Below are 24,227 nucleotides of genomic sequence, written 5' to 3'. Positions count from 1 at the left end.
CAATCACAATCCACCCTTCAGAAAAAGAGTCAACTGCAGCAGACAGAACATGGTCTCAGTTTCCCAACATACAATGGTCCAAACTCAATAAATTCTACAAAAAATACAGCCATGCCTCCTGTGACCTCAACCACTGCCCCTCATATCTCCTTACTACCTCCAGTGTAAAATTCCGCACCATACTTCTACAATGGATTCAATCCACGCTCACAGAAGGCATTTTCCCTGCTGACCTCAGTGAAATCGTCATCACCCCAATCCAAAAAGACCCAAAAGTACCACAAAACCACCCATCTAACTTTAGACCTATTGCCTCCATTCCGCTATATGTCAAAATTATAGAAGGCCTAGTAGCCAAACTCCTCACCAACTACCTAGATGACCATAACCTACTCCACCCCATGCAATCAGGCTTCAGAACCAACTTCAGCACAGAGACACTACTAGGCTCCCTTATGGACACTGTCAGACAATACCTTAGTACAGGGAAAAAAATGCTTCTCATACAACTGGATCTTACTGCTGCATTCGACTTAGTAGATCACAACATCCTTCTACAGATCATAGATGCAATAGGCATCTCAGATAAAGTATACTCTTGGTTTGAAGGCTTCCTAAAATCCAGAACCTACAGTGTAAAATCAAACAAAGAAAAATCAGAACCTTGGTCAAACCCCTGCGGCGTACCACAAGGATCTCCACTATCCCCTACCCTCTTCAACCTTTACACTGCTTCTCTAGGAACACATCTGGACAATCTAGGCATAACCTCCTATAGTTATGCAGATGACATCACCATCCTCATCCCATATGATCATTCTAAACCTACCATAGAAACATAGAAACATAGAAACATAGAAACATAGAAAGATGACGGCAGAAAAGGGCTATAGCCCATCAAGTCTGCCCACTCTACTGACCCACCCCATTAAGTCTGAGTACTAATGACCTAGTTCCTTAACTCGACCCTCGTAAGGATCCTACTAGGGCATCCCATTTATTCTTAAAGTCAATAACGCTGGTGGCCTTGATCACCTGCTCTGGAAGCTTGTTCCAGTGATCTACAACCCTTTCTGTGAAGAAATACTTCCTTATGTCACTATCGAATTTCCCTCCTCTGAGTTTGAATGGATGTCCCCTTGTGACCGAGGGTCCCCTGAGAAAGAAGATGTCTTCTTCCACCTCGACACGTCCCGTGATGTATTTAAATGTCTCAATCATGTCCCCCCTCTCCCTGCGCTCCTCTAGAGTGTAGAGCTGCAATTTGTTTAGTTTTTCTTCGTATGAGAGACCCTTGAGCCCCGAGATCATCCTAGTGGCCATCCGCTGAACCGACTCAACTCTAAGCACGTCTTTACGGTAATGTGGCCTCCAGAATTGCACACAGTATTCCAGATGAGGTCTCACCATGGTTCTGTACAGTGGCATTATGACTTCAGGTTTGCGGCTAACGAAGCTTCTATTGATACATCCCATAAGTTGCCTTGCTTTGGATGAGGCCTTCTCTACTTGTTTGGCGGCCTTCATGTCTGCACTGATGATTATTCCCAAGTCTCTTTCTTCTGAAGTCCTAGCTAGTGTTTCTCCATTTAAGGTGTAAGGTTTGCATGGATTTCTGCTACCGAGATGCATAACCTTACATTTCTTAGCGTTGAAGCCCAGCTGCCATGTCGAGGACCAGTTTTCCAACGTAAGCAGATCCTGCGTCATACTATCCTGCAGATTGCTTTCACTTACTATATTACACAGTTTGGCGTCATCAGCGAATAGAGTTACTTTACCCTGAAGCCCTTGGGTCAAGTCTCTTATGAATATGTTAAAAAGGAGTGGACCCAGGACCGAGCCCTGTGGCACTCCGCTGGTCACCTCCGATGTCTCAGAGAGGGTGCCGTTGACCATCACCCTCTGACGTCTTCCACTCAGCCAATCTTTGACCCATGCAATTAGTGTCTCGCCTAACCCCATCGATTTCATCTTGTTTAATAGTCTACGGTGTGGGACGCTGTCGAAAGCTTTACTGAAGTCTAAGTACACTATGTCCAGAGACTCTCCCGAGTCCAGCTTTCCTGTTACCCAATCAAAGAAGCTGATAAGATTGGATTGGCATGATCTACCCTTAGTGAATCCATGTTGACTAGGATCCCTTAGATTCCCCTCATCCAAAATCGTGTCTAATTTACATTTAAGTAGTGTTTCCATGAGTTTACACACTATTGATGTGAGACTCACTGGTCTGTAATTTGCAGCCTCCGCTCTGCAACCCTTTTTGTGCAGAGGAACGACGTAAGCTGTTTTCCAGTCCAGGGGGACTCTCCCTGTACTTAGGGAGAGATTGAAGAGCATGGTTAATGGTTCCGCCAGGACATCGCACAGCTCCCTGAGAACTCGTGGGTGCAATTTGTCTGGTCCCATGGCTTTGCTTACCTTGAGTCTTGACAGTTCGCTGTAAACATCAGCTGGTGAGAACCCAAGATTCTGAAATGGGTCTTCCTTGCTTGGCTTTGCTTCCAGCTGTGGCCCGTGTCCAGGTGCCTCGCAGGTAAAGACTGAGCAGAAGTAATCGTTCAGTAGTTTGGCTTTTTCGGAATCTGTTTCCACATAAATCCCATCTGCTGTTCTAAGACGTACTATCCCATTTGTGTTCTTCTGCCTGTCACTAATATACCTGAAGAAGGATTTGTCCCCTTTCTTAATGTTCTTTGCTAGAGTTTCTTCCACTCGAAGTTTGGCCTCCCTGACTGCTGTTTTGACCGCTGCAGACCTTGTCTTGTATTCAATTTTAGCTTCTTTCTCCCCGGTGCATTTGTATGAAAGAAATGCTCTTTTCTTGTCCTTGACTAGGTGTGAGATCTCATCAGTGAACCAACGGGGTTTCTTCTTTCTTTGTTGTTTATTTACCGATTTTATGTAGCGGATAGTTGCTTCGTGTAGTGTCCTTTTCAGTGTTGACCACATAGCTTCCACATCATCCGTTGTTTCCATAGCCTGTAGCGTCTGATGGACGAAATCACCCATTCTTGCGAAGTCAGTGCCCCGGAAATTGAGTACCTTCGTTTTTGTTTGTGATCTAGGGAAGCCCTTTCTAAGGTTGAACCATACCATGTTATGGTCACTGGTTGCCAGCGTTTCTCCTACCAAGACTTCCGTGACGCTTTCCCCGTTCGTAAGTATCAGGTCCAGGATGGCCTGGGCCCTAGTGGGCTCTAGTACCATTTGTTTGAGCTGTACTCCCTTCATGGATGTTAATATCCTCTTGCTACTACAAGTTGTTGCTGAGAATGTGTTCCAGTCTACATCAGGCATGTTGAAGTCCCCTAACAGGACAACGTCCCCCCGTAAGGTGATATTCTCAATGTCTTCAATTAATTCATTGTCTTTGTCCTCCGATTGTCTTGGAGGTCTGTATACCACACCGAGGTATAGGCATTTCTCTCCGCCTCTGGCCAGGTTTACCCAGATGGATTCCCCAGTGTACTTGACATCTGTGATCCTAGTTGTCTTGATGTTCTCTTTGATGTAAAGTGCTACCCCACCTCCCAACTTACCCTCTCTATCTTGGCGAAGCAGGTTATATCCTGGTATAGTTATATCCATGACACACTTCACCGAACACTTGAAACAGTCACAACCTGGATGAAAGATCATAAACTTAAACTCAACCCAGACAAAACCAAATTCATCCTTCTCGAAAATGACAAGGTCCAAACCACAACCAACTTAGAACTCAAAGCAATCAACTATCCCATCCAAACCACCATAAAACTACTTGGCATGACCATAGACAGATGCTGCACCATGCAACCGCAAATAAACAAAACAATTCAGAAATCCTTCGCAATCATGAGAAATCTGAGACTAGTCCGGAAATTCTTTGAAAGAACACAATTCCAGCTTATAGTACAATCCCTAATACTAGGTCTACTGGACTACTGCAACATCCTCTTCCTTCCTTGCCCTGTTACTTTGATTAGACAACTTCAGACAATCCAAAATACAGCTTTGAGACTCATCTACTCATTGAGAAAATATGACCATATCACAGAATCCTACATCAACTCATATTGGCTTCCAATCCAAGAAAGAATCCAATTTAAATTCTACTGCATGTTATTTAAAACCCTAAACGGAGACAGCCCATCTTACTTGAACAATCGCCTCATCCAAGCACCCACTACCAGACACAGAAAAACGCACTCCCCATTCATACCTCCCCCAATCAAGGAAGTAAAACAAACAAAACTACACGACGGCCTCCTAGCCACTCAAGCCGCAAGGCTGGACAACCAGATTTCCAACCTTCTGACGACCACCCCAGACTACAAGACATTCAGAAAAGAAATAAAAACTACACTTTTCAAGAAATTCCTGAAGCAGCCATAACACCACGTACTCTTAATAACTCTAAAATTGACAATTGATCTACCCTTTACTTCACTAGTAATAACAACAGAGCTTCCATTGTGACCCCCTCCTTAATTCTTTTGCAAACTGCCTTACCCTTAACAACCCGTGAATTATTTAAAAGATCTACTACTTACCTCTCTAGCTAATCAATAGTTCTCCCATTGTAACACCGTTTTTATTAATCTTTTGTAATCCGCCTTGAACCGCAAGGTAATGGCGGAATAGAAATCCCTAATGTAATGTAATGTAATGTAATATATCCCTCTATCCCCTTTTCCAGCAGGAATTTGTCCAATCCTTTCTTAAACCCCAGTACCGTACTCTGCCCTATAACGTCCTCTGGAAGTGCATTCCAGGTGTCCACCACACGTTGTGTAAAGAAAAACTTCCTAGCATTCGTTTTGAATCTGTCCCCTTTCAACTTTTCCGAATGCCCTCTTGTTTTTTTATTTTCTGAAAGTTTGAAGAATCTGTCTCTCTCTACTCTCTCCATGCCCTTCATGATCTTGTAAGTCTCTATCATATCCCCTCTAAGTCTTCTCTTCTCCAGGGAAAAGAGTCCCAGTTTTTCCAATCTCTCAGCGTATGAAAGGCTTTCCATCCCCTTAATCAGTCGTGTCGCTCTCCTCTGAACTCTCTCGAGTAACACCATATCCTTCTTAAGGTATGGTGACCAATACTGGACGCAGTACTCAAGATGCGGACGCACCATTGCCCGGTACAGCGGCAGGATAACTTCTTTCGTCCTGGCTGTAATACCCTTCTTGATTATACTAGCATTCTATTCCCTCTCTTAGCGGCCGCTGCGCACTGTGCCGTCGGCTTCATTGTCATGTCCACCATTACCCCCAAGTCTCTTTCTTGGGTACTCTCAGTCAATAACATCCCTCCCATCGTATAATTGTACCTCGGGTTTCTGCTTCCCACATGCAATACTTTACACTTCTCAACATTGAACTTCATCTGCCATCTCTCTGCCCATTCCCCTAGTTTGTCCAAGTCCCTTTGCAATTCTTCGCATTCCTCCTTTGTCTGAGCTCCACTAAATAGTTTGGTGTCGTCCGCAAATTTTATTATCTCACACTTCGTCCCTGTTTCTAGATCATTTGTGAATATATTAAAAAGCAGCGGCCCGAGCACCGAGCCCTGCGGAACACCACTCGTGACCTTTCTCCAATCTGAGTAGTGGCCCTTCACCCCTACCCTCTGTTTCCTACCCTCTAACCAGTTTCTGATCCATCTATGCACGTCTCCTTCCACCCCATGGTTCTTCAGTTTCCGGAGTAGACGTTCATGAGGCACCTTGTCAAAGGCTTTCTGGAAATCTAGGTATATGATGTCTATGGGGTCTCCTCCGTCCATCTGTTTGTTAATTCCCTCGAAGAAGTGCAATAAGTTAGTCAGGCACAATCTCCCCCTGCAGAAACCATGTTGGCTGGTTATCAGAAGTTCATTTTTTTCAAAATGTTCATCGATGTTTTCTTTTATCAGTGCTTCCGCCTTTTTCCCCGGAACTGAGGTCAGACTCACCAGTCTGTAGTTTCCCGGGTCACCTCTTAATCCCTTTTTAAAGATGGGCGTAACGTTGGCTATCTTCCAGTCCTCTGGGATCACACCTGTTTTCAGAGATAGGTTTCAAATTTGCTCTAGTAGTTCCGCTATTTCCTCCTTTAGTTCCTTCAGAACCCTTGGATGGATTCCATCCAGACCGGGGGATTTGTCATAGAAACATAGAAATAGACGGCAGATAAGGGCCCACGGCCCATCTAGTCTGCCCACCTTAATGTCCCTCCCCTACCTTTGCCCTGTGAATAGATCCCATGTGCCGATCCCATTTGGCCTTAAAATCAGGCACGCTGCTGGCCTCAATCACCTGTAGTGGAAGACTATTCCAGCGATCAACCACTCTTTCAGTGAAAAAGAATTTCCTGGTGTCACCTCGTAGTTTCCCGCCCCTGATTTTCAACGGATGCCCTCTTGTTGTCGTGGGACCCTTGAAAAAGAAGATATCTTACTCCGCCTCGATGCGGCCCGTAAGATACTTGAACGTCTCGATCATGTCCCCCCTCTCTCTGCGCTCCTCGAGCGAGTATAGCTGTAATTTGTCAAGCCGTTTATCGTATGGTAGATCCTTGAGTCCCGAGACCATCCGGGTGGCCATTCTTTGCACCGACTCCAGTCTCAGCACATCCTTGCGATAATGCGGCCTCCAGAATTGCACACAGTATTCCAGGTGGGGCCTCACCATGGATCTATACAATGGCATAATGACTTCCGCCTTACGACTGACGAAACCCCTTCGTATGCAGCCCATGATTTGTCTTGCCTTGGACAAAGCCTGCTCCACTTGATTGGTAGACTTCATGTCCTCACTGACGATTACCCCCAAGTCTCGTTCTGCTACCATTTTTGCTAGGATCTCGCCATTAAGGGTATAAGACTTGCATGGATTCTGGCTGCCCAGGTGCATAACTTTGCATTTTTTGGCATTGAAGTTGAGTTGCCATGTCCTAGACCATCGCTCCAGTAGGAGTAGGTCGTGCATCATGTTGTCGGGCACTGAATCTTCGTCTGTTGTGCATTTGCCCACTACATTACTCAGTTTGGCGTCATCGGCGAATAATGTTATTTTACCTCGAAGCCCTTCTGCCAAGTCTCTTATAAAGATGTTGAATAGGATTGGGCCCAAGACTGAGCCCTGTGGTACTCCACTAATCACCTCCGTCATTTCGGAGGGGGTGCCGTTCACCACCACCCTTTGGAGCCTACCTCCAAGCCAGCTCCCAACCCATTTCGTCAATGTGTTACCTAATCCTATAGAACTCATCTTGCTCAGTAACCTGCGGTGTGGTACCCTATCGAATGCTTTGCTAAAGTCCAGGGACTCCCCAATATCCAGCTTCCCCGTTACCCAGTCAAAGAAGCTGATCAGGTTGGATTGGCAGGATCTCCCCTTAGTAAATCCATGTTGTCGGGGATCCCGTAGATTCTCCTCATCCAGGATCTTATCTAATTGGTGTTTGATTAGAGTTTCCATTAGTTTGCTCACTATCGATGTTAGACTCACTGGTCTGTAGTTTGCTGTCTCCATCTTTGAGCCTTTCTTGTGGAGTGGAATGACGTTAGCCATCCTCCAGTCCAACGGGACGCTGCCTGTACTAAGGGAGAGGTTGAAGAGCGCGGACAGTGGCTCCGCCAAGACATCACTCAGCTCCCTAAGCACCCTGGGGTGCAGGTTGTCCGGCCCCATTGCTTTGTTAACCTTGAGCTTTGACAGCTCACCGTAGACACTGCTGGGCGTAAACTCAAAGTTACTAAACGGGTCAACTGAGCCAACCCTTGTCTGTAGCTGAGGGCCAAGCCCTGGCGCTTCTCGGGTGAAGACTGAGCAGAAGTATTCATTTAATAGTTGGGCTTTTTCCGAATCCTTTTCCACATAGTCTCCGTCTGGTTTCCTAAGACGTACAATCCCACCTGAGTTTTTTCTTCTATCACTGATATACCTGAAGAAGGATTTATCTCCCTTCTGGATGTTCTTTGCTAGAGACTCCTCCATGAGGAATTTAGCCTCCCTGACTGCTGTTTTGACGGCTTTTGATTTGGCTCTAGAGTCCTGCTTCCCTGATTGTTTGTAAGAGATGAATGCTTTTTTCTTCTCCTTGATCAGGTCTGAGATCTCCGCAGTAAACCACTGTGGCTTATTGTTCCTTCGCCGTTTACTTACTGATTTTACATAGCGATTGGCTGGCCCAGAACGTCCTCTCCAACGTCAGAATTGACGCGGGCGGCGAGAGTTGGTCGGCCCCACAGGGAAAAGCAGGGAGAACTCGGCGCCGGCCTGTTCCTGATGGCGGGGGTGGCACTCAAGTGGCTAAAGATCCTCAGTTTGTCGGCCTACGGAGAATACTGGAGGGTGGCCAGCTGTGCACCCCCTTGGGGCATAAACCCGGGGTGGACCCCCCCACCTTGGTATGCCACTGTCTGTACCTCCCTCCCTCTGACCAAAAATTCTCCTTTCTTCCATTCCCCGTGTACACAACCATCTCTTTCCCTCCCTTCCTCTCTCCCAAGTCCATGCCTTCTGTGTCCAAAAACGCATTCCCTCCCCCACCTCAGCATCTCTTTCCTTCCCTTCCTCTCTCCCAAGTTCATGCCTTCTGTGTCCAAAAATACATTCTCTCCCCCACCTCAGCATCTCTTTCCCTCCCTTCCTCTCTCCCAAGTCCATGCCTTCAGTGTCCAAAAACGCATTCCCTCCCCCACGTCTGCATCTCTTTCCTTCCCTTCCTCTCTCCCAAGTTCATGCCTTCTGTGTCCAAAAATGCACTCCCAACCCCACCTCTTTCCCTCCCTTCCTCCATCCTCTCTCCCAAGTTCATGCCTTGTGTCCAAAAATGCACTCCCTCCCCCCTTTTGTGTTCCGCGTTTGCCTCCTAGCCCTCATCTTAGCAACTTTCTCAGCCAAATACAACTCGAGCCGCGAGGCTCGTCTTCTGTTCCTACCTGCCCTGCCTCGCACACACAGCCGACCGGAAATCTTCCCCGATGTCAGCGCTGACATCGGAGGGAGGGCTTAAGCAAAGCCTGCCCTCCGACGTCAGCGCTGACATCAGGGAAGACTTCCAGTCGGCTGTGTGTGCGTGGCAGGGGCAGGTAGGAACAGAAGATGAGCCTTGCGGCTCGAGTTGTATTTAACCCCGTGGGACCTCCGTCATCTCCGTTCAGCTCTGTCTTGTGCACCCCATTGGGGCGTGCACCCGGGGCTCCCCCCTAGATACGCCACTGGTTGGTGTGCAACTTTATTCCGCAATCATGGAAATCTGTGCTATGGCTTGACATGCATGTGTTTCGGCCCATATGGCTTGCCTCAGGAGCTGTATTGCTAATGTATTCACTTTTGCGTGGTGTAGCCAAAGCCTCATCAGAGTTCTAAATGTGCTTGTGAAGATTTCGTATAGTAATTTGTGTGTGCAGAGAGGACTAGACGGAATCTTCACAAGCACTTTTAGAACTTTGATGAGGCTTTGGCTACACCATGCAAAAGAGAATACATTAGCAATACAGCTCCTGAGGCAGGCCATATTGGCCGAAACACATGCGTCTCAAGCCATCGCACAGATTTCCATGATTGCGGAATAAAGTTGCACACCAACATTACTGAATTTCTCCACTGTGGCTTGTTTGTCTCTGTTTGGACTGTGGAGTTTTTTTTCCTGGGTTTTCTGACCATATTTCTTCCCTCTCCATTTTGAACCTGGCATCAGCAAGGGCAGGGAACCCTTAAGATGTAGGTGTGTGTGTGTGTGTGTATGTGGGGGTCCTTAGAGATACAGAATCCACTTGGGGGGAATGGAAGATCTAGGAGGGGGTTTCTGCTCCAGATGGGAAATCTCTTCGGGGTGTCATGTTCATGGGGAAGCATCAGTGGTAGGGGGAAACCCAGGGGTCTACTAAAGTCCTTTTAAGGTGCACTCTGGGAACATCAAGCCATGGCTTTGCAGCCTCATGCTCCCAAGACGGAAGTAAGCTGCCTGTTTTTACTGGAAATAGTTTTCCATGAATAATGAGACTTAAGGTGTTCACAACATGCTGCTATTGTTCAATTTACATAGTAATGAGATGATTTGCATGCATTTGTATCTCATTACTATGTAACCCTGCAGTACCTTATATTAGCATGTATTATGGTAATATAACACACATTACTGTCTTTAACACATGTTAAGGGGCAATTAATGCACACTAGGGCGGTAACCCGCCTTAATACTACCCCCTAAAATGTGTGTTGACTGGGGATTTCTGGGGCTAAGAGCATAAGGTCACTGGTAAGGTCATAGCTGTCTATCTTAATAGGGCAAAGGTCCTTATATATCTGCTTTGCATAGTACAAATCCATGCTTCTGAGAGTTATAAGAAAGCCAAGCTAGTCTAAGCTTGTATAAAACATGGCAATTTGCATACTGAAAAGCAATTGCTCACTTAATTCATTCAGTCCCACAAGGGACAAAAAAATAATTAGGATGCGAACTACAAAAGCAAGGCAGAAAATTGCCTTTTTGGTAGTTGTCTCATTTTCACATGGTAAATATAAATAAATCATCATCTTCAAATTACCATAAGCAATATGAGAGGAGCAAAGTCTGAAATTAAATTTGTTTTATCCCCAATGACTTTTGACATTGCAATATACCAAATGCAGGCTTAATATTCCTGCATAAATGCTGACCAGTAGTTTAAAGGAAGGAATACTCTGATTCCTCAAGGGGATCTGAGTTTTAATCCCATTGTATTCATCTTCCTCTGAAAAAGCAGATTGCGCAATCTTTCTGCCTAGTTACCGAAGAATCCGTTTGGAAAATTGAATTGTGTAAATTGGAAATGTCTTCCAAGCATGGCGATGGGAAACTGTATTTCTAGCAATTAAGATTTCAAAGAAGGACCATGCTGCTAATCACTGGGTCTTAAACAGGCATTTAAATGAAAAGCTGTTATTGTTGTTTGGACAGCTTCAGGTTCATATTTGGCAAATTTTCTAGAAATATGAGTAAAACTTATGAAGGTATCTGTAGCTTCAAAACTTTTTGATCACTGTATTTTGGTTTGCTATTCTCTTTTTTTAATTATTTTCTTTAGTTCTTTATTTATAAATTTTAACTTTTTGACAGACAAAAAGAACAAGAAATAATACAATACCAATATATTCACAGATAGAAATATATCTTCATGATTTTAACTAAGAAATAAGTACCCCAGCTTGTATAGTTAGTCCCCCATAAGGAAGGCGGAACTGCAGATTAACTGAAATGAACCACTGGTAATTGTAAAAGAGGACATGGACTGAAGATAAGGAAGGACAAGTCCAGGACAAATATCAGGAAGTTCTGCTTCACGCAACGAGTGGTGGACACCTGGAATGCTCTCCCAGAGAAGGTTATTGTGGAATCCACCATTCTAGGATTTAAAAGCAAACTAGATGCACTTCTCCTTACGAGAGGCATAGAGGGATATGGGTGACTAAAATTACACCAAGTGTACACCTGGCTGGGCCTCCGCATGTGCGGATCGCCGGACTTGATGGACCAAAGGTCTGATCCGGAGATGGCAGTTCTTACGTTCTTATGTAAAATAAATATGTGGCTGGCTAGAGTCCGAACATTACTTCATTGAAGTAGCAAATCTCACGTAGTAGACACACTTTGCCCTTTGGCGGAGATAAATTTTGACAACTGCTGAGGTTCATAAAAAAAACCATAAACCATTACACATTTGCAGGGGTATCTCAGAACAAACGTTGCACCCAACTGTAGGACCTGAGGTCTCGAAATAAGAAACTTTTTTCTTCTCTTCTGGGTTGAACGTGAAACGTCAGGAGACGTTCTAATAACTTTTGACATAAATGGAACATCTTTATATTTGGAAAAAAAGCTTAAGCATCCGTTCCCTATCTGAATCAATAGCAAATTATACCGTCAGCGTAGCGGTAGTAGTCTGGACTTCACTATGGTTTGCTATTCTCATAAAGCCCTACACTCTGGAAATTGCGGACCATTAGATCTTACTTCGAAGCTGCTGCTTTTTAAATTCTACTTCAGTCGTTACTTCTGAGTCTTCTGGATTATTGTAACATTGATTGACTTTGGTCCAAAACACAGCGGTGAGACTGATTTATGGTCTGAAGAAATACAGTCACGTGATGCCTTATTACCGTGAGTTGCATTGGCTTCACATTGAGGCCCGGGTGATCTTTAAGTTGGGATGCTTATGTTATAAAGCTGTCTTTAGTTTTGCTCCATTGTATTTAGCCGATAGATTCCTTATAGGGCTCCTTTTACTAAGGTAATTGTGGGGTTGGGGGGGGGGCTTATATTATTGCATTGCTACTGCTTGTATTTAAGTGCTTATTTGTCATTGTTACGGATATGAATATTGTCTTGCACTTTTTGTTAGTAATGGAAAATCAATAAAGATTTATTAAAAAAATAAGGTGCGCTAGCATTTTTAGCGCACGCAGGAAATTACCACGTGCTAGACCGCGCACTACGCTTCTAGAACTAGCGCCAGCTCAATGCTGGCGTTAAGGTCTAGCATGTGTGGCAGTGGAGCGCGTGTTATTCCGGGCGTTAAAGTCCGAGCGCACCTTAGTAAAAGGAGCCCATAGTGTTGCATAAGAATAGTAGAAAAACACAGGCCCTTTTCAGTTTTCCGTCAGTTAAGGGGTGCAAAAGCAAGAAATGTCACGAGCACACTCTCTCATATCAAGCAGCTCATTACGATAAAGACTTTCAATCATTGTTACTTACATCCTGCTTTTATGAACATTTTAGAAAACAGCTGAAAACCTTTCTCTTTACAAAACTTTTGACAAATTAGATCTCTTTGTATTCTTTGTAAAGCAATCTTTTGTTAACTGCATTGAACTTTTGGTTATGCGGTCTAGAAATCTGATGTTATGTTATGCTGCTACATCTCTGAGGTTCAGCTCACACTGATGTATAGCTTCGCATAGGCATAGAATGGGAGAAAGGGTCTGGGTAGGAGTTAGAGCAGACATGAGCAAACTACGGCCCGCGGGCCATATCCGGCCTGTTTAGTTTTTTTAATCTGGCCCGCCGGAGCATTGAAGTCATGAGTGGCTGCCGGAAAGTTCTTCTCTGACGCAACCGGAAACAGGAAGTTGTGGCAGAGGAGAGTTTTCTGGCAGACGCACGTGATTTCAAGGCTCCAGCTGCTTGTAGAAAGAAAAGTAAACATTGCCATGAAGGTAAGGGGAAGGAAGGGAGGGAGATACTCGGACCGCGGTGGGAGGGAGGGGGCTGCTGAACCACACAAAGGGTTCGGGAGGGAGGGGAGGGGTGGAGGAGAGGAACAGATGCCGAAGCGAACTGGGGAAGAGAGAGAGAGGGGAGAAGACGCTGCTGAATGGAACTGGGAAGAGAGAGAGGGGAGAAGACACTGCTGAATGGAACTGGGAAGAGAGAGAGGGGAGAAGACACTGGGGAAGGGAACCGAGCTTGCGGGGACGGGACAGGTCTGGCCCATTAGTCAAATTTAAGAACCCATTATAGCCCACAAGTCAAAAAGTTTGCCCACCCCTGGGTTAGAGCTAGAAAATATTAATTTCCTGTCATTTCCCATGCTGTTTCCAACACACAGTTGTTTTCATTTGCCAGTGACATGAAACGCATGCATCCCTTATCTCTTATTGATACCAATACATTAACTCAGCCACTCTGTTCAGTCTCTCTCCCATCCTCTGACCTATCATTGGACTCTCATCTCTTATCTCTACACTCTTGTTATCGTTCTTGACTCCTTGGCTCTTGAACACTTGAGAGTCACATACTGCCAAAGACGCAAGCCATGGTTTCATTTAAGTCTGTAGCTACAAGATTGTCTTCTTCTGCATTGTCTGCTTATTTGTGCTACATCCTTTGACTACAGGACTGCTATTTGGCAGGGGGACAGACGTAAAGATCTCAATCTGTATACTTTGGAGGAAAGGCGGGAGAGGGGAGATATGAGAGCGATGTTTAAATAATATAAATGCGAATGAGTCGAGTTTCTTTCATGTGAAAGGAAGCTCTGAAATGAGAGGGCATAGGATGAAGGTAAAAGGTGACAGGCTCAGGAGTAATCTAAGGAAATACTTTTTTTTACAGAAAGGGTGGTAGTTGCATGGGACAGTCTCCCAGAAGAAGTGGTGGAGACAGAGACTGTCTGAATTCAGAAGGGCCCTGGGATAGGCAGGTGGGATCTTTCAGAGAGAGAAAGAGATAATGATTACTGTGGATGGGCAGCTCTATGACCTCACAATGCAGGTGCAAAGAGCCTTAGCCTATAGGAAGAGGAGATGGAAATGTTAAGAGCCTTAGCCAATAGGGAGAGGAGGAGATGATGGTTACTGTAGATAGGCAGACTAGATGGGCCATTTGGCCTTTAACTGCCATCATGTTTCTATGTTTCTAAAACATCCCTACTTCGCTAAGGCTATTGAGTCCTCCATCAATAAGCTTCACACATTTTATTTATTTAGTTATTTCAAATTAGAGAATGACACGGGGAAAAATTGTGTCCCCGTCATTGCCCCGTCCCTGGACCACCATCCTCTTCACTGCCCCGTCCCCGCCGTCCCCTTCACCGCCCCGTCCCTGTCTCTACTGCCCCCTTCACCGCCCCATCACCGTCCCCGCTGTCCCTTTCACCGCCCCGTCCCCGTCTTCAGCGTCTTCTCCTCTCCATCCCCCCACTCCCAGCACCCTTCACGCGGTCCAGCAGCTCCCTCCTGCCAGCCAGCCGTGCATTTCCCTCCCTCCCTCCGTCTTACCTTCTCTTGTGGCGAAACTGGCAATTTGTATAAGGCTATGCCGGAGCCTTGAAGTCGCGTCTGGTTGCCTGCTAGAAAAGTCTCCTCCGATGCATCCGGAAACAGGAAGTTGCGTCAGAGGAGACTTTTCCAGCAGGCAACGCGACGCAACTTCAAGGCTCCAGCTGTAATACAGCTCATAGCCTTATAGAAATCACCAGTTTCAACAAGAAAAGGAGGGAGGGAGGGAGATGCATGGCCGGCCAGCTGGCGGGAGAGAGGGAGCTGCCAGATCGAACGCTTGTTTTCCGCTCTTGCTAACCATTCACCGTTCCATGGGGCAGTGAATGGCCTTGTCCCCGATCTCGCGGTGACCTTTTTTTTTTTGTCACCGTTTTGGCGGGTTACCCGCAGCTAGCCGCGGGTAACAACCACCATATCATTCTCTATTTCAAATATTTATAATCCGCCTTTGTCCAAAGCGGCTCACAAAGTATACGTACATAATTCCAACTTATATTATAAAGAAATCACATACCACATCAAATAGGAAATATGTGCATTCGTATATCTTAACACATATAGCATCAATCCACTGCACCCATTTACCAAATGGCATCACTCTTAAAAATATCAAAACATGTGGCTAATATAACCTAAACAGATAGAACCCCTACTTAAAATAGAAAGGGGACATTATTATTAGCAGAGAGGCATAACTTACTACAAAAAAATGAGATATTAGCGTAGGAAAGCTTGCACAAACAAGTTTTAAGCAACTTTCTAAACTGCATATAAATCTTTACAAAACCGTACGTTTCCAGACATAGCATTCCACATTGCTGGTCCAGCAATAGAGAAACATGAGTTCTTAGTCTGTACATATCGGACATTATTCCCTTTCTTTGTGTCTAGCAACCAGCGATTCTCAGATCATTGATCTGTTTTTCCCCCTACTGCTGTTCTCCCACTTACACCATCTGCTGATAACCTTGCCATATTAGTCCTTACTATTGACTGCTGCATTAGCTCCCAGTGGAAGCACGAGTACTATTCAAATTTTCTTGCATCTGTTTTAAGCTGGTTTGGGGATTTGCCCCAAGTTACCTTTTAACTCATTTTGTATTATACAGTCCAACGAGGATAACTAGGAATTCCAATTTATTTGTTTATCCAAAAATTACTGGCTGCAGATATAAGACTTTTTGGGGATAGGTCTCTTGCATTTCAAGTAAATAAGCAGCAGTCCTGGTGGGGTAATTGTATTGGTGGAGTTATGTTGTCATATGGTGCATTTTGAAAAGTAATCAAGTCAGCGTTGTTTGATAAATTTATTTCCTAAATGGGGACATCATTGTTAATCAAAATTTTATACTGAATATTTTAGGAATTCTGTTGTATTTTTAATTAATTGTATTTTGCTGATTGTCCAGCCCTCTTCTGTGTAAACCGCCTAGAATTAGATTGATTGTGGCGGTATAGAAGAATAAAGTTATGTTATTTTGCCTTGGCATAACGACTAAAAATGTCCTCTTCCTTGTGTCCTGCTCTTAGATGTTCCTCTTCTCCTGGTTCCTCTTCACTTGGTTCCTCATCTCTCTCTGATTTAGTCTGGACCAGATTAACAGTATATAACAAAAAATATATTTGTGGGACCCCCCTCCCAACCAGGATTTCCCCTTTCCTCTCTCCAAGATTTACTTCTTTTCACACCCTGCCCCCCAACTCCCAACATTTCACTTCTCCAGAAGTAGCAGGGAAAATGCTGAGCCTATCTGTGGGCACGGTGGCAGTAATACTTTGTGGAAGAACAGGAGGACCCTGTAAACAGATGCGTGCAATGGAGAGGCTTAATGGTTAGAATGGGAGAGCTGCCAAGTTACCCAGTTCAAGGAGGGAGATTCTGAACTAGTTCTGGACTTCTGCAACCCTGTTTCTATTAGATTATGGGGCGTGAAGCGCTGGTTTTACTTGGTAGTATCAGGGACTGCAAATAGCACACTGAATTGTTCAAAAATAGCAAGTTCAAAAAGTCTTCACCCTGGAGCTGGGTAATTTGGCAACTCTGCAGCAGTGAGCCAAGAAACCAAAAAATTGTGCAAGTCATTTTTGCCTAGAGAATGACACGGTGACAAAATTCATCACCGTTCCTGTCCCCTTGGATAACCGCGGGAAGCCATCTTCATGTCATTCTTTAAGGAGAGAGGAAAGAATCAGAGTATGAATGGCCACAACCACTGACCCACAAGCTTTGCTTTGAAGAATGCTGGTGTAGAAGGACTGAGGTTGAAACAGACACTACAGAATGACAGTCTCTGGCATCCAGAGCAGATATTGTGATGTCATAATGCCTCATTCCACCAGTGCCTAAGAGCCAATCACATCAGTGATGTCACAATGGCTTAATTATCCTTGGCTCACATAAGAATCAGAGTATGAATGGCCACAACCACTGACCCACAAGCTTTGCTTTGAAGAATGCTGGTGTAGAAGGACTGAGGTTGAAACAGACACTAGAAAATTACATGGGATTATTTCCCGTGGTTATCCGCGGAGACGGGAACGGTGATGAATGTTGTCACCGTGTCATTCTCTATTTTCGCCCTCTATTGCCTCTGTACAAACTAGCGATGCCATGGGACAGTGTATTCGAGATATATATTTACAAAGTGTTACATGTGAAAGCTTCACAAATGGAAGCAGCAAAACAATAAAACAAAAACAGGATTTTTATAAAAATTATCCCCAGTCCCTCTTGCCGGAACCCATGAAGTCGGCCCCCCCACCCCCCCAATGTGTGTGGCAGGAGGAGTGCCCAATTCCTCCTGCTGCCACCACCCCAAGACATCCCTCGGCAGGAGGGATGCCCAGTCCCTCCTGCCAGAACCCCCACCCCCCCCTGAGACACCGAAACCCCACCCCCTGACACATTCCCCCATTTCTTAGCACAGCTATTTAAAAGGGCCCTAGGTGTGCTATTTGCAGTTTATCTGCACCTTATTGAATTTGCAAGACTAATTGTAAGTTAGCATTTTGACTTCCTTTTAAGGTACCCTATATAGCACTTCGAAATGTAGCTCCCGAAGTTTTGCTCTCATTCAGATAGAAAAATAGATGTGTAAATCTTGCCCTTAATAAATGTTCTGACTTTGAGTGTTTCCAATTAGAATTTTTTAAAATATTAATAGCATATGATTAACGAGATTGCACTTGACACCAGCACCAAATCTTTTTACACTGACCTTTAATTTTGTTGCCGGGAGATACACATGCAACAGTCTGCTTCTCTGTTTTAACTTCTTCAGAGCCATCACGTTCCAACATCCATTGCTTGTATAAAAAGGCCGCCCAGCTAATCTGGGTGGCCAATAACAGTGGGCGACATTAAAGCCAAAAAATTTTAAAGGTAAAGAGGGTTTAGAATAGGAGTAGGGTAGAAGAGTGAGGAGCTAGTAACAAGGAGGATAATTTTGATTGGAGGGAGGTAAGAGCAAGGGATTGGGGAGAAAAGGAAAGGGGGATGAGGAGAGTAAGAAAGAAAGTGGCGAGCTAAATAAGAAACACGTAGGAAAGAGCAAGGGAGGAGAGGAAAGAGATGTCAGTTTCCCCTCCCTCCCACCGCTTTGTGGATTTAAAAATGGGGGGGGGGGTGAACGATGGGGAGGGGGGCGAAGGTAGGGAATTGAGGGGGGGGAGGGTCGGTCGCAGCTAGTATGTTGGTAGGCCTAAGGGTAGAGCCGTTATGAGAGACAGATAGAATTGGAAATACTATGATTGTGAATTGTTTATTGTTTATTGTTTATTTAATTATTTGATTAAACGCCTTATCGATTCTACAAAGCGTTGTACAGAGTAAAAAAAAATTTTTCCTTTAGACAAACAATATTACAATTAATATATACTTTTTTTAAAGAAAAAAAGGAAAACTACAGACGAACTATAATACATACAAAGTTGTTGTGGACGAACGAACAAAAGACACACAAGGTAAAGAGGGGAGAAATACAATAGTTATAGTAAATGGAAGAGACATTAATGGAAAGAACAAAAGGGCAGGGAAATTAATTTAAAAAAGTAAAAAAGAGATTAAAATTAAGACGTCAGTTAAAATTAAATTTAAGATAAAGTAAAACTTCAGTTAAAAGCATCTTTAAATAGGAAGCATTTTAATTTGCTTTTGAATGATGTTAGATTATTTTCCATTTTTAAATACAACGGAAGAGAATTCCAAATCGTTGGGGCTGTTACCGAAAAAATGAATAATAAATATGTCCTCGTGCGTGACACCGCCACGATGTGAGGTGACTTGACGACACCGTAAGTCACCAGGAGATTAGGGAAAGTTTGAAATAAGAGAGCTAGTGTCGATACCGAATAGCTGTCTGAGGGAAATCATAAATGGTTAAGTGTGAACTTTGGTATGTTTACAAAAGTTTTGAAAATTAATGTTTGAAATAATATGAAATAAAGCTGCGGCCAATATTTGCCCAATTGAACAATGTAATAGTTATTATTGGAAATGGATGATGTATTTCAGAATGGCTGATGTATGAGTCCCAATGTTAAGGCTGTCGATTCATTTGTATTGCTCAATCTACATATTATACAAAGCTAAACATGAGTGTGAGCAGCTCCTCTGGCCTGCTGCTTGTGCTGGAGTAGGCTTTTCCTCTTACATCACTTCCTGGCCCCGCAACCTGGAAGTGATTTTAGAGGGAGCCAGGCCGGTGCAAGCAACAGGCTAGAGTAGTTGCTCACGCTGGTGAAGATTTAAAGAGATTTGAGGGTGGGGAAATACAGCATGAGCATGGTGTGTGTGGGGGGGGGAGTAGAGAGATGCTGGTGCCCCCAGCAAGACAGCACCCAGGGCATCCCCCTTCCCCCGCTCCCCTTTACTACATGCCACTGTTCATACCATCCATGCTTTGCACTTTTACACCATCTTTATCACAAATCTTATGACACTGAATCATGCAAATGTAAATACAAAGAATACACCACAAACTATTAAAGGAAAAGAAGTCTCTAGAGCAGACCTGGGCAACTCCGGTCCTCGAGGGCCGGAATCCAGTTGGGGTTTCAGGATTTCCCCAAAGAATATGCATGAGATCTATTTGCATGCACTGCTTTCGATGCATATTCATTGGGGAAATCCTGAGAACCCGACTGGATTCCGGCCCTCGCGGACCGGAGTTGCCCAGGTCTGCCCTAGACCAAAATTTCATTCCAATGGTCACTTTCAGCAACAGAGAGTAACACAGCACAGCAACGTTCACATGTTGAAAATCATCCGGAGCGAAGTAAATCTCTCTTAAACAAAGAGCTACCAGTTATTTTAAGTCCGTGTTGTGCAACAAGTTTGGATACACAAGTGTGCAGTTCAGGATTGATTGCAGTGTGTATTGATTTTGTAATATGCTATATTTATGCATGGTTAGATATATATGTTACAAATTTTCATTAATCTATTGAATGTTTAGCTTTTTTGTATAATATGTATATTGGAGATTTATTCTTTGTAAAACTATATTGTATTATTCCTACAGATATATTTTTATATAATTTGTATTGCTGGCAGAAATGTCTTGATAGTAATGACAGGAAAAACTGGGACAGATTAAGTTATATATTCTGGTGGGAATCCTTGTGTTATACTTATAAATTGGAACGTTGCATGGCTATACAACAGGGGCGCTTTAAGAAGTTTATGGATGTTTGGGAGCCATTGGCTAAATACTGTAAAGAGGAATAATTAATTTTTATTTTATGGACAAGTAAATATACACATCCTGGGGGGGGGGGGGAAGGGAAGGGAATAGAATTGGAATTAATCCAGGGGTTTTATGAATAGCTTCATGAAGGTTTTGATATTTTTATTTATTAGCTGGGAGGGTGGAGGGCATTTCATTGTGCAGTAATATTTGTAAGTTATGTTGCGCTTATTATGTAATGTGCAAATATGTGAATCATTTATCGCGTATTTGTAATTTGAAAAATCAATAAAGAATTTAAAAAAATGTCTTGATAGACTTGGTCTGACTGCTGTATTATATTATATGATAATATTTTGTGACTCTTTGTATTGATGCAGCGTGCATGTCTCTTGCCATGACAACATTCATTTATTGTACTAAAACCAATTTAAAAAATATATACTAAAACCAATAAAAAAAATTTTGAATGGAAAAAGAAATGTCACTGTCATTATTTCCTGCAGTTTGCCATTCATGGATACCAATAAACAGAATGGTTTATGTGCTTAACTTGTAGGTCACAGAACTGAATAATGTGAAGAACGTACTGCGGTTACCCAAAAACACAAAGAAGCACGCGGTTGGGATTTATTTTAATGACGATACCTCAAAAACGTTTGCATGTGAATCAGGTGGGTAGAATGACATCATTGTAAACACATGTAGAGCATTGGGGGCCTATTTTATTTAGGGTAGGGTTACCGGATTTTCCAAACAGAAAAACGGGAATCCCTAGACCAGGGATCTCAAAGTCCCTCCTTGAGGACCGCAATCCGGTCGGGTTTTCAGGATTTCCCCAATGAATATGCATTGAAAGCAGTGCATGCATATAGATCTCATGCATATTCGTTGGGGAAATCCTGAAAACCCGACTGGATTCTAGCCCTCAAGGAGGGACTTTGAGACCCCTGCCCTAGACCCCCAGGCCCGACCAGTTCCACCCATCCTTGTCTCGTTACGCCCCAGTCCCACTTGCAATCCCCCCCTAGTCCTGCCCCCGCTGCCAGTTCTCATCGGGCAGGAGGGCAACCGCACATGCGTGGACGCAATGCGATGATGTCACGCGCACACAGGCGTGCGCATGACATCGTTGCGTGGCATTCGCGCATGGGTTTTGAAAAGCCGTCCGGCCCCCCCGGACGTCTGGTAATCCTAATTTAGGGACTCTTTTATTAAGCTGAGTTAGGCATTGATGTGTGCCTAACACAGCAAAAATGGCCTAGCATGGGATGTGCTAAAGTATTGTGTTAGTTTTGCCAAGTGCGCACGCTACCTATGCACTAAAATGTATTTATTTATGTATTTAATTTATGTATTTAATTTACAAAAATCTATGTGGGTTATAGGATACACACATAAGCATGATTAGACAAACAACCTAATACATCAATACATCAATGTAATTATTTCTATAGCGCTACCAGATTCACGCAGCGCTGCACAGTCACAAAGAGCTTACAATCTAAATAGGCAAGGCAGTCAAATAGGATGTCATGGATACAGTCAAGGGGAACGATTAATCAGCTGGCTGGATTGGAGGGCAAAGGGGAGTACAGGACAATCAAGCCATTGTGACATCACTGATGAGGTTAGCTCTTATTGGTAGAATGAGGCGTTATGACATCACAATCTCAGCTCTGCTGCCCAAAGACAAACAGGATGTCATGAATACAGTTAAGGGGAACGGTCAATCAGTGGGCTGGGTTGGAGGGCAGAGGAGTAGGGTTAAGGATTGAAGGCTATATCAAAAAGGTAGGTTTTCAGTCTGCTTTTAAACAAGGGAAGGGAAGGGGCTTGGCGGGCACTCTCGGGTAATTTATTCCAGGCATAGGGGGCAGCTAGATGAAAGGAACAAAGTCTGGAATTGGCAGTGGAGGAGAAGGGTAACTAAGAGTGACTTATCTGATCTATTATGTAATTATTTTGCATATACATTTCATAAGCTTTAATACCCTTTCTTTAAATTAAAAAAAGCTAACAAAAATATTTGCTTGTGAATAAGGCGAACGACATTGTTTTGTTCCTAAAGCAAGAACACTGACTTTCCTTTTCAAAGATAATGTACCGATATGCAGATTTTCTGGTCATTTGTACAGAACTTGAGGCTGATGAATGGTGCAAAGTGTTGCACATGGAATGTCTGGGAACAAAAACAAATGACATCAGCCTTGGAGAACCAGACCTGCTGGCTTCTGGAGTGCAACGAGAACAGAGTGGTACGTGATGTTATGCTATATTACATGCGATCTTATATCCCGCCAAGTCCTTGCAAAATAGAATTCTAGGTACGGAACAAACAGCACAAACGGTCTGAAGAACGGCGATCAAGATGACTTTTAGTGAGATAAACCAGGGATCTCAAAGTCCTTCCTGGAAGGCCACAATTCAGTCGGGTTTTCAGGATTTCCCCAATGAATATACATTGAAAGCAGTGCATGCACATAGATCTCATGCATATTCATTGGGGAAATCCTGAAAACCCGACTGGATTGCGGCCCTCAAGGAGGGACTTTGACACCCCTGAGATAAACCAATATGACTCATGTTTTGGCAATAAGCCTGCATCAGGGTTCTATCAAATAATATGTCCCTTCTTACTTTGGTGTGTGAAGGATGGCAAAGTCCCAATAAATAAATGTCTGCTATCACTAAAATGTGCACTAAAAGTTTGGTAGACTCCTGATCAGGGCTGTGGAGTTTGAGTCAGAATCTGAAACAATTTTTGGGATACTGGAGTTGGAATTGGTGAAAATGTGCCAACTCCAAATCTGACTCCTAATATTACATTACATTACATTACATAAGTGATTTCTATTCCGCTTGTGCCTTGCGGTTCTAAGCGGATTACAAGTTAGAAGACTGGACATTTCCAGTAGCATTACAGTACATATAAACAAGAATGCGTTAAGTTACAATTGTTGTTCTGGACTTTTCCAGGATAAATTGGTAGTAGATAGTAGATAGTGATAGGTTATTTAGACGAATAGAGATAATATTGTCCGGATTCTGTTGTTTAGACGAGTAGAGATAATACTGTTCGGATTCGGGTGTTGCTGGTGGTGGTGTTTGGGTAGTCATGAGAGCATTATCTTAAACTTTTGTGAGGTTATGATGATGGGAAGTGTTTTTTTGAAGAGATGAGTTTTGATTTCTTTTCGGAATGCTTTAATGTCTATTGATTTGGTCAGTAGATTGGTGATGGTAGTATCGATCTTTGCTGCCTGTGTCGCTAAAAGGCTGTCGTATAGTTTCTTTCGTCGTGTTCCTTTGAGAGGGGGGTGAGTGAATAGGCTCTGGGTTCTCCTTGATCTGTGTGAGAGGTTACGGTGTAGTCTGTTGTTTAGGTAGCTGGGTGCTGTTCCATGTATTACCTTGTATAGTAGACAGTAGAATTTGAACTGAGATCTTGCTTTTATTGGTAGCCAGTGTGAGTCTAAGTATGCTTTGGTGATGTGGTCGTATTTGCCTAGTGAGTAGATGATTCTGAGGGCTGTGTTCTGAACTGTCTGTAATTGTTTTATCATGTAATTTGGGCATGATAGGTATAGGCTGTTACAGTAATCTACAATACTCAGTACTAGGGATTGTACTAATATCTTGTATTGATCTTTGTTGAAGAATTTTCTTATTTTTCTTAGGTTACGTATTGTGAAGAATGCTCTTTGGATGATTTTGTGGATTTGAGACTGCATTGTGCAATTTCTGTCTAGTAGGATTCCCAGGATTTTGAGTGTGCTTTGCATTGGGTACTTGATTGTGTTTACTTC

General features: G+C 43.7%; 1 protein-coding gene across 7 annotated transcripts in view; it reads left to right on the top strand.

Annotated features, from left to right (window-relative positions):
- Positions 1–24,227, top strand: part of DOK5 (docking protein 5) — a 188,397-nt gene that overhangs the window by 137,303 nt on the left and 26,867 nt on the right. For 4 of the 7 annotated variants that reach the window (XM_033914415.1, XM_033914414.1, XM_033914417.1 and 1 more), the window contains 2 exons: positions 20,978–21,092; positions 22,557–22,676. In XM_033914415.1, coding sequence (XP_033770306.1) covers positions 20,978–21,092; positions 22,557–22,676 — 235 coding nt within the window. Of the gene's footprint in view, positions 1–20,977; positions 21,093–22,516; positions 22,677–24,227 lie in introns of all 7 variants that reach the window. The other 3 variants (XM_033914418.1, XM_033914419.1, XM_033914420.1) reach the window with 1 other exon arrangement.

The sequence above is a fragment of the Geotrypetes seraphini genome, chromosome 11 (assembly GCF_902459505.1).
Source record: "Geotrypetes seraphini chromosome 11, aGeoSer1.1, whole genome shotgun sequence".
Taxonomy (NCBI): Eukaryota; Metazoa; Chordata; class Amphibia; order Gymnophiona; family Dermophiidae; genus Geotrypetes; species Geotrypetes seraphini.
Note: the sequence above shows the minus strand (reverse complement) of the source record. Positions and strands in the feature narration are given on the sequence as shown.